At 31.0% G+C, this 11,240-nt stretch overlaps 1 protein-coding gene across 3 annotated transcripts in view; it reads right to left on the bottom strand.

Moving 5' to 3' along the window:
• The window catches only part of LOC109357499 (protein ABIL1-like), a 6,684-nt gene continuing 661 nt past the window's right edge, over positions 5,218-11,240 (bottom strand). Inside the window, exons 2-10 of one of the 3 annotated variants that reach the window (XM_019601494.1) lie at positions 10,218-10,300; positions 9,136-9,286; positions 8,954-9,053; positions 8,751-8,843; positions 8,532-8,616; positions 8,137-8,189; positions 7,909-8,015; positions 5,450-5,617; positions 5,218-5,419 (exon numbers count right to left, since the gene is read on the bottom strand). In XM_019601494.1, the coding sequence (XP_019457039.1) occupies positions 5,459-5,617; positions 7,909-8,015; positions 8,137-8,189; positions 8,532-8,616; positions 8,751-8,843; positions 8,954-9,053; positions 9,136-9,286; positions 10,218-10,300 (831 nt within the window). In that variant the 3' untranslated portion in view covers positions 5,218-5,419; positions 5,450-5,458. Of the gene's footprint in view, positions 5,618-7,908; positions 8,016-8,136; positions 8,190-8,531; positions 8,617-8,750; positions 8,844-8,953; positions 9,054-9,135; positions 9,287-10,217; positions 10,301-11,240 lie in introns of all 3 variants that reach the window. The other 2 variants (XM_019601493.1, XM_019601492.1) reach the window with 2 other exon arrangements.

Raw genomic sequence — 11,240 nt, 5'->3', positions numbered from 1 at the left:
TTCTATGCTTGGATTATTGGCTTGTTGATTAACTAATTAATATTGTCATCAATATTCGAGGGATTAGTGTGTGTTCAACATTATTTTCTACATTGCCCGTTTGTATATTTTCATACGGTCTTCGATCATCGTCATGATAATTCAGTAGGCAATCATTGCGTGATTAATGTAATCTGTATAGTCAATCCCTCATCTATTTTTCAATGTTAGTTAACATTGTAATTCTTATTCGGCTTCCCATGCAATTTCGTACCGACTGGTGCACGACCTTCTTGCCTTCCATATTCGCTTCCACGTGGATATCTATAAATACTTTTTTTTGTTTACTATAATATTAAATAATATCTTTTGTTTGTATTAATAATAATAGTTAAGTAAATGATAAGTAAATCATTTTAGTAAATAAAAATAATGATGACAATAATAAATTAAATAAATATTTTTAATTAAAAAATTATTTTGAGAATATAATAGTAAGGTTAAGACTTATGTCATATCGTACTTTTTACATCGAGTCGAGAAATAGTTACACTCAATTGTAATACTCATACTCTTTACTAAAGTAAAAAGTCAATTCACAGTCAATATCATCTCTTCTTCTGTTAATTCACTTTTAAAGTAAATTCTTTAATCAAAATTAATAAATGTTTTAAATAAATTATTTTGGGTATTTCTATATCGAGTTAAGAAATATTTATGGTTATTAGTACTCATTCTACTATCGATCAGAGTGAGAATCGGTTCAGGACTAATGCGATCTCTTCTACTATTAATTCATCTTGAATTAATTAAATAATTTCTTTAATAAAAGTCAAACCAATATGTAATCATATAAATAAGGAAAAGACAAATTCTTGTTAAACATATATATATATATATTTGAATAATTTAATTTTTAATAAAATAAATTAAGCGTGCATTTAATGATGATTTCATTTTAATATAGATGATGTGATAATACTTTCTCCGACCTATAATTGACTCTCGAACTAAAAACTATTGTTTAATACTATATTTTCCAAATCTACTATCATATATCAACTGAAAGGGCCGATGATTTTACATTGTGAGACATTATACAATTTTAACATGTAATATTTAGAAGGTTAATTTTATCCATCTAATATTTTTATTTTTTTACTATTATTTAGTGTAATTAAATTCAAAGTGATTCACTATCTTTCTTCAACTTTCTCACTCTATTGTTTTTATTTCACATCATTGTTGACTTCTAATATTTTTGGAATAGCCATAACAAAACTATAATTTAAAGTAATTTTTTTATCTACCAGAAAACTTTTAATAATAAGGGAGTGAGCAAAATACTCCAAAACAGAATTATAAGTTACATATTTGACAATTTAAAAAATATTGTGACAAGTATCTCCTTCGTATTTGGTATTACATGATCGTTAATAATATTAATAATATTATTAAAGACACAAGTTTATTAGCTAATATATGTAGGAGGTAAGTATAAACTTCATCCTATAAATCATGGCTATATAAAAATTAGAATAACTAAATATTATTAAGCAATTAATGTGCAACAACTATGCATTTGGGAATATAAAATTTCGCAAATAAAATTAAAAATAAGAGTATAATATTATATTTTTACAAACATGACCAATAGTTTTTCCAACTTTTCCAATATGTTATATTATTTTTGTTTTATTAAGAGTATTACATGACTCCTGGATATTGTATTGCTTACAATATATTATTTTTTATAACCTTACCTAACTAATATTAATGGAACATTTTTTAGATATTATAAACCTTAGATACCTAGTGTTAATGACATAATTTTATACGTTACACTAGTAAGAATAGAATGGATTTCCATTTATTTTATAATGTTACATTACTTTTATAGCTATTATTTTTTACATGTTATATTATTTTGATTGATTTTGAATGGTGGATGTTTCACCCACATATTTTTTTTCACTTTCTTTCAATCTTCCATTTCTAACATCATCATATTAATTTCTCAAATTTCATCAAATCTAGCACTCAAATATTTTTCAAACTTTTTATAGGTAAGACTTTTCTAATATTTTTTCTCTATTTAGTCATTTATTTTACAATGTCTCAAATTAACAATTTATCTACCTTTCTCACAATTTCTCAATGTTTATTTTTGTATGTAATAAACTGAAGAACTCACACCTAAGTCTTTTATACGCGTAAGTCTTTTCTAACATTTTTTTCTCTATTCAGTAACTTATTTTACTTTTTGTCACAAGTTAACTTTTTTTCTACATTCCTCACAACTTTTTCGTGTTTAATTTTTTATGGGTAAAATTTTCATAAAATGAAGAACTCACATGTAAGAATTTTCTAATATTTTTCTCACTCTTCACTCACTCATTTTACTTTTTATCACAAGTTAACAATTTGTCTACATTCATCATAACTTCTCAATATTTCATTCAATTTTATCATTTCAAATTGTTGGATGTATATTTTTATTTTTTTTTACACATTTGTACTATACTAATTTGATTTTAATAAAAGAAATATGTAGCAGCCATGTGAACGCATGGGTATGCTACTGGTTGAGCGTAAATGAGACTTTTCATATCCGTATGTATGTAAGGGCGTAAATGAGACTTTTCATATCCGTATGTATGTAAGGACCGTTACATATTTCTTATATTAAAATCAAATTAGTACGATACAAATGTGTAAAATAAAAAAATGTAGTCCTCTGAAACTCTAGAAATAAAAAATGAACATTAAGCTTAAAAACGTTATGGATGAACAACTCAAAATATTGATTTGGAACTATAAAATAACTTAAAAGACCTACTTAAAAATCAACAACAAAAAATTTATGAGACCAACTTTAAAGAAAAAAACTTAGACGAGAAACTTAATATTTTTACCCTAATATATTTAGAGATTAACTTTTTAGTAATGATATAAAAACTGTACTGTATCAGCCGGTGAATCGGACACCTAACCGGTATTGATATGGTACAGATGTTGAACCGGCCAAGTATCAAAACCGGTGAACCGGCCGCTATTTGACTAAACCGGCCGGTTTATACGCATTTTTTTTTTTTGAAAAAAAAAACTTAAAAACCCATTACAAGGTGACGCATCTTTCCAACCCTTCTTCAACACTTCAAGACACATACTTCCAAAGCATACTTAGATTACACATTTTGGTTTCTAACATTCGTGCGTAATCTCAGTGACATTTGTGCAACTTTGGAGTACTGTCAGTCTGAAGTTAAGATTTGGTGAAAAAATATAATATCGATATGAGACAACTTTGACTCCTTGGTGTTAAATGTTAAAACTTCAAATTTATTTATTTTGTAGAGTGAGTTGTGAACTTGTGTCATTTATTTATATTTTGCGATTGTTAAATGATACTTTTGGATTGATATATGTTTTGTAATTTAGATTTTGCATTTGTTAAAGACTTAAAGTTGTTTGTTTATGTGAATTTTGAGTAGATTATGAATAGAAAATATAAATTTGAGTATCTACCTATTTGGAATTTTTTTGTTATAGGTTTGTATATATATAAATATAAGTAGGTATGTCCGGTTTAAGCGGCATGCAGTTTAATTAGTGAACCACTGGTTGAACTACTATACTACTATATCAGTACCCTGACCAGTTTAATAACCGGTATGGTTTTAACAACACTGCTTTTTAGTGCAAAGCTAGTTATTATAGAGACTAATTTTATCTTCAAAAAATAATTTTCTGGAATGTCAAGTTGTCAACCCAACAGGCCATTGAAATTAAAAAGAGTAAATTACATTGATACCTCATGAGTTTTAGTAAAATTACATAAATTATTCATCCATTTTTTACACATACCAAAAAACTCCTAATTTTTATACATACTTTACACAGTACTTCTGAATGATAAATAAATGTGATTTTTTAAAGATACAAGGGTGAAAGTGTAATTAAAATCAACAAAATATGGTATAATATGAAAACAAGTACAAATAGTATATAAGTCAATATATTTTTATTATTTTTTGTTCATTACAATATTGTATAAGAGTAATTTAAATAATATCTCCTTAGAATTATTGATGCATTTTGTAATGAACCAAAAATAAAATAAAAAAATTGACTAGTATACGATTTGGACTTGTCTTCGTAATATATGATATTTTTTTTAACTTAATTACACTTATCATCTTTTTTTCTTTAAAAGATCACATTTATTTCTCAGGGATAGTCAACATAATATATGTATAAAAATCAGAGGATTTTTTGTATATATAAAAAATGAATGAGTGATTTGTATAACTTCAATAAAAGAATTATTAATTTACTCAATTAAAAAAACAATGTGATTATCATTTCCCATCTCTTCAAGGCTTGCTTGATACATAAATGCATTGGTGTTATTATCATAAATTCATAACGTACCGAAGCATTTACTGATCAACGACGAATCAACACCTTTTTATCAATGAAGCATTTACACTACCAGTCCTTTATAAATAAATGCGGTTCTAAGTTTTTTTACATTGGATTTTTTTATGACAAATTTGTTTTTAGTATTAGAACCTTTTCAAATATTCTCTTCATTTTTCCATGGTATTTTGGAAGTTTTTCCACATTAAGAATTAAAGTGTCTAAATATTTATTTTTCTGTGACTAGATATTATATTATGGTTATATATTTATTTCGTTGTGCCTATTTGATTGCACATGTGGTTGGGAAAAATATATTTCATCAGTTAGAGATCATTTATCTCTTAGTAAAGTATTATAGAAGTTCAAAGATAGGAGTATGGATAGCCATATTGAAGTGAATGATGATCAATTCAAGTTAATGTCTCAAATCTCATCCTGCCTAATAGTGCAAAATCATTTAAAATTTCAGCTCATATTTAATAGGCCTAAGGAGTCAATGAATTATCTGTGGAACTTTAAATGATGTAAGACTATCTTATCTGGCAAGCCCCAAAAAAAGTTTGGAGGATATCCTTATTAGTACCAAAAAAAATATTATCGGACAAGACAAGATTAGGAATATCAACTTGGGACAACTAATCTTCATTCTATTGAAGTACCAATAGCCTCACCCCATAATAAGAGTCCATGCTGGAAAATTTTCATCAAAACTCTAAGGACAATAAATTCAATAAATCTTTTCTGCATAGAACACAAGAATTATACATTTTACAGGTGCATGAACTCTGCATATCACAATTGGTAAGGCTACACTCAGCAAGTTGAAGATCAAGATCTTGATTATTAACATTTTCAGGTAAATGACTACTATACACTGTCATTATTCAAAGGCTTGAACCAGAAACTAATTAATCATGAGCATTCAGAGGAGGCATATTAAAAGAAAGAGAATAAGCATTTGGGTAGATTAAACTAACATCCCCATCTTCTTTTACCCAAAATAAAGAAAAATGATAGAAACTTGCATGGGGGAGGGGGTTGCCTTGGGAGGTTTTCATGAGACAGAACCGGCCTTCAATTTTGGCGTTTTCTGCTTGGCAAAGAATGATGACAGCAGACTTTTGCTGCGAGCAGGGACTTGAACAGTCTCGCGCCGATTATGGTTGTCGAATGATCTGAATGCTGTCAAAGGTTTGGAACCTTCCAATGCATTCTGCAGATAAAGCTCATTAGTAACTTTCATACATAAATTTTACTTCAGGAAAACACAAGAAACATGAATAACCCTTCATCTTGAGACACTTATGTTCAAGCAAAATGGCTAGCTAGAAAATATTGCCCACAGTTTCAAATATTTGGTGCACTAATTGATAGATAATGTTAACATTTTGTGTTCAGTGCAATTCAAATTAAAAAATAACATTCCCCCAGACAATTGGAAACAACCCTTGAAAGCTCAAGAGGATACAAACTTCCTACTATTAAATGTTTTCCAGCATAAGATTTTTAAACAATATTGTAAGACTCCAGCTATAAAAAATGTTCTATTACCAAAAATGTCTCCCAGTCCTCAATTATGTTATTTTCTCTTCAAAAGACTAAGCCCTTCATAGTATCTCCCATCTCTTATTTTGCATAGTAAAACTATTTGAGAACACACAAAAAAACTGATCCAAATCCTTATCATACCGACTTAGTAAAATCAAACCCTGTCAAATGGGGGAGCAAATCCGCTGTCTCACAAATTGTGTCACTGTATGTACCATCAACCTATGATTAGTTGGAAAAATGTTTTGAAGTTAAAAAATTAATAATTAATCATTTTTCTGACCAATCACATCTTATGGTACATGCAGTGGTACAATTTGTGGGACAACAAATGTGTACCTGTCAAAGTAATATGCAGTAGTTTACTTAAGCCATTAGAATACACCAACTGAATGTTTGGATAACCTGACCAAAGTGTGCTTTTGGATCATATCCATTCACCAGTTTAAATATATTATAAGAGAATCACATATACATCAGAACTCACCAAATAAGATCAAATAGATAAGAAAATCATGATATTAAATCCTTAATTGATACTACACAATAGCAGAAAAGCTTTCTGATTAGAGCATCTCAATATTTTGGACCACTTTTGACACTAACCTCATACTTTTTATATTAATAGTCTTATATAAACTTCAAATTTAGAGGGCTACTACTACTGCTAGTATTTTCAATTGTCCTTTTCATTTTCCTTTGTAAAAAATTTCAAGGCCATTAATTAAATTTTGCAGTCTCTGGTATTGAGTGCTGGTAATTTATGTTGCTCTGATTTCACTGGATGTTACTTTAACACCTAGGTCTTAGTCTAACATATTGATTTAATACACAGCATAATGACCATTTGATTGCTTCTGCATTGCAATAATCCTAGGTGCAGAGACTAAGTTTAACCATAACATTAATTTTCCATTTCTTCTTAAACTTCATACAACAGCAACCAAAGTCTTTTCCCAGGTGGAGTAAGCTAAATGGATAAGACAACATGATTGTGTTCTCTCATAAATCATGTCATTAGGAAGTCCACTTAGCACTAAGTCCATTTTAATGGTATTCTCTATGTTTTTTCTTGGTCTTCCCATGCCTCTATTTTCTTTGTTACCAAATAACAGTGCCTTCCACATAGAAACTAAAATTATCAAAATGGATGTCTTCTGTAACTATTTTTTCAATTTGGCACAACCAAGACTTCTTTGTTGACTCGATATTCTCTCAATTTGACACTTTATCTACAATTATGTGCCAGACCAAACATCTCAATAATTTATTTTCCCTTCAAACCCCTGGTGTACTCCCCCTTCAATCTACCCAAGGACCCATCAAACATCCAAAGCTGCAATTGCATGTACAGCTTATAGCACCAGGGAGCCACTGAATAAATCCTTAATCAACATTCTACTGCTTCTAAACCATTGTAAGCCTCCAGTGAACCTTCAATCCCGTTCACTTCCTAACCCTAGGCCTTGCCTTTTAGATCATAATACAACTGTCATCTGCATCATTTGCGCTACCACAGCACATGCATAATCCTATCTTACTAAATTGACAAAGTAATTGAAGTAACAAATCTAAGTTGAGAGATCTTTCACATATGCATAGTGGAACATGACCAGCCATCTCCAAAAATTTGTCAGTTTGAAATAAAAAAAGTGGCCATGTTGCTGATCTAGTGAACTCCCAAAATACTGCCCCCAATAAACAAACACTTAAAGGGGGAATTATTAGACAGTCAGCCACAACCATAAACAAAATGTTTACTGCGACATCATAACAAATTGACACATTTTTTCCTTTTTACTCGAGAGCGAGCCGAACAACTTCACTTAAAGGTTAACAAACAAATTTTAGGATGCTCACATAAAACTGGCAAAGAATAGGTAAACAATAATGACAGGTTGATAATCAAGCATGACACGACCAGGCATTTGCAGTTCTTGATGAATATGACATTACCCGGCGTGTGCCACCAAAAGCTTGCATGGCTATACTGGAAGTAGGAATTCCATTTGGTAAGTGACTTTGTGCTGGTGAGGATTTCATCCAGGTAGTCCCGTCATTATCTACAGGCATGTACACATGACTGTAAGGAGCCATGATTTCTTTACGTCGGGAAATAACCAAGTGATGGCCAGTTAAACACAATTATCTTTGTATAGTAAAACAGACATGGCTTTTACAAACCTAAAAGGTGGAAAACTTCAGAGGTCTTGGCAGAATGCTTTGGTTTCTCAATGCTGCAAAAGTAGAAGCACATGATAGTACATCCATGCTGAGAGTGAAAGCAGCTGTTTTGTGCAGCCACAAACTACTAAAGAATAACCCTCCACCCCAATTCGTCTTTGATAATAAAGGCACTGACACAATAGTCCCAAGAATGGTGAAACTCAACCATGCTTTTCTTAGGGACAAACTATTCTGGGGCCAAAGAACTAATATCTTTAGTGTCTATGTGTATTTTGTGATTCCTTAAGGACAACAGTTGAGTTTCATCATTCTCAAGGACAAATGTGTGTAGTGTCTATATTCTTGGAGAATAACTTTGGGGTTTATTTACTATTATATTTTCCTAAACTTACCTAGGTGAAGCATGTGGAGTCCCTTTTAAGGTAGACTTAGTCTCTGATGCTAAATGCCATGAGAGAGTTTTTGATGCAGGAGTACCTAGACATAAAAATATATTCAGACGAATTAATATAGTATTCACTTTCACAGAAAGAAAGAAAAGAAAAACATAAATCAAAACCAATGCCAAAAACTCTAGAAGGGACAAAAAATTCCCTTTCCCCACCACGCACCTGAAGATTGAAAGCGAGTTTTGGTTTTGAATGGATTCTGTCTTGCATCAATCTGTATGTGTGGACTGAAATGTACCTTTTTATTGATAGAATCTAGCTTGCATTGTGAAATAAACATAAGAGAACCATAAGTAAAAACCAAGCTTATTGAACTTTAGGGCCAATAATTACATCTATATCAACACAAAAGTAGTTAAGCTTACTTGGCAAAATATAGTGCTTGTGATGTCTGGGAATGAAAGCCAACAATTGTTGTTGCCGAAGACCTTCTTTATCCGTGTAAATTTTGCATGTAAGAAGTTTCTGCTAGTAAGCAAATACATCACTTAAACTCCAACTGATATTTGTCTACTAAAACATGATATTGCATAAAGTTTGTTATTACCTGATTTACGGTAGAGACCTTTAAATCCATAGTTGAGACATCCAACGTTTGCTGCTCAAGAAGGTCAGTTAACTTATATGCGACAGTTCCGAGATGATCAACAGCATTCACAAGGGCTTGTACAGCATAATCTTTCAGGTTGTCAAGTACCCTAATGGATAAATAACATACAGATAAGAAAAATTACATGCAGTTCGAATAGAAATGAAAATACAACAAGATCAAGCCTTAATCCCACTAGGTGGAGTCAGCTACATGGATCGAACGATGTCATAATGCTCTATCACAAATCATGTTCATTGACAAATGAATATGTACACAGCAAATGTTGTTGACATTCATTTATATCAGCCATAAGATTAAACATGAGGCTGTAATATTGAAGGAATGCTCCCCCGTTGTCACTCCTATATGAAACCAAATTAAAAGAGTCACAAAAATGTCTAGGGACACAAGTTGTAGTCATATCCTTATTAGGATGACTATATGCCCTGACACAGTCTCATCAATTTCATAATTGAAACACAACCATACATTTGAAGAATAGGTTTAATGAACACACCTCCATGCATGTCAATTTTGAGGATATGGTTATAGAAATGGGACCCAATACAAGTTATAAAAGGAAAAAATCTTTGGTCAAATTTCTTTAAATTTACACATTCCAGACCATCCAAAGTTTGTTATCAGAAACCAAAGCATTAAAATATATTGATATGGTTCAATTCATGCATCCTTTTTTATCCATGCTTTATTTCATTATATTCATATGAAGCGGAATAAATGTAATATTTGATGGTGTTAAAATTCTCAAACCTTGTTGGCTTATTGCTGGCATGTCATATGCGCTATTCATTACTAGCATCTATTCAAATGAACAAGCAGAATGTAAAAATAAAAATTTATTCAGATTCACGTCCCTGGTAAGAACCAACTAAAAGAAAAATCCACTACTAATTGTTTATCCTGTTGCGAAAAGTCAATTTACATAGAAACACAGCTAAAAAGAAAGGGATAAGATTGCCTTCGAGAACAAAAGTTTGTTTATTAAAAAAATTCATCAACAAAAGAAATGCCCTTACATTTGTTTCTGTTCACTATGAAGATAAGATTTTTCACAGTATTCTGCGGCAGAATAAAGTTGAGGCCTCAGATTCTTAAGTTCCTGAAACGACCATAATATGAGCATCAAATGACTGCTATATGACAACCATAACAACCGAAGAGGACATATAAGACAGTAGGTAGCTACGCTAATCCTTTTAAAAAGGTAATAAATACTATCTGGATACTGGAGGATCACCATATTTAACTGAACATTAGTATCATTTAAATCTTCTATTAGCCAAGTTTACATCAAATTGGCACCAGTTCCAATCATCTCTTTTATTCAAGTTTTCAAGACAAATGTGACTGTGAGAGATATCAACTTTTTGCTTTCCATTAACAAGAAGACTAAAAATATGATTGCCCTCATCCCCCTAAGGATATATTTGCCTATTGTATTTTAAAGGGGAAGGCTTGAAATCCTTTTACAAGTATATTTCACGGTTTCAAAGCCTTCGCCTCCCGGCAAAAAGACCCTAAGAGAAATTTCAAGGTGACACAATTACTTCTCTGGAATATCATCTCAAGTTCTCAACGATAATAGTTCCATCCCAAAATCTGAACACAACTGCATCTACTTGTCCTATTCAAGTTCTGAACTAATCTGAAGCGTCAATGAGTTGATGCTTTTTACAAATCAGACAATGCTAATTTACTTGCATACAACAACCTTGTTACCAATTTTCAGTGCACATAATAAGCTTACTTAGTTGATTAGTAATTGGTAATTAAGGTGAATAGGACTATAGGAGTCAGTTCGAGAGTGAGTCTCGGCACAATAGTAAGTTTGTTTAACCCGTAAAAGTCGATGGGTTCAAATCCTGGAAAACAGTCAATTCACTTGTAAGAGTAAGATTGTGTATATTTACTCTCTCATACCCACTAGGTTATAACAACATCGTGCATTCTACCACCTTTTTTACGAGTTCATTAATTAAGTGACGTAGCAGGTAGCATAGTTTATTGGTGGAGTTCTGTATGTTGTTATATCATATATA

Source organism: Lupinus angustifolius, chromosome LG09 (genome assembly GCF_001865875.1).
Source record: "Lupinus angustifolius cultivar Tanjil chromosome LG09, LupAngTanjil_v1.0, whole genome shotgun sequence".
Lineage (NCBI taxonomy): Eukaryota > Viridiplantae > Streptophyta > Magnoliopsida > Fabales > Fabaceae > Lupinus > Lupinus angustifolius.
The sequence above is the reverse complement of the archived record's forward strand: the minus strand, read 5'-3'. Positions and strand labels throughout refer to the sequence as shown.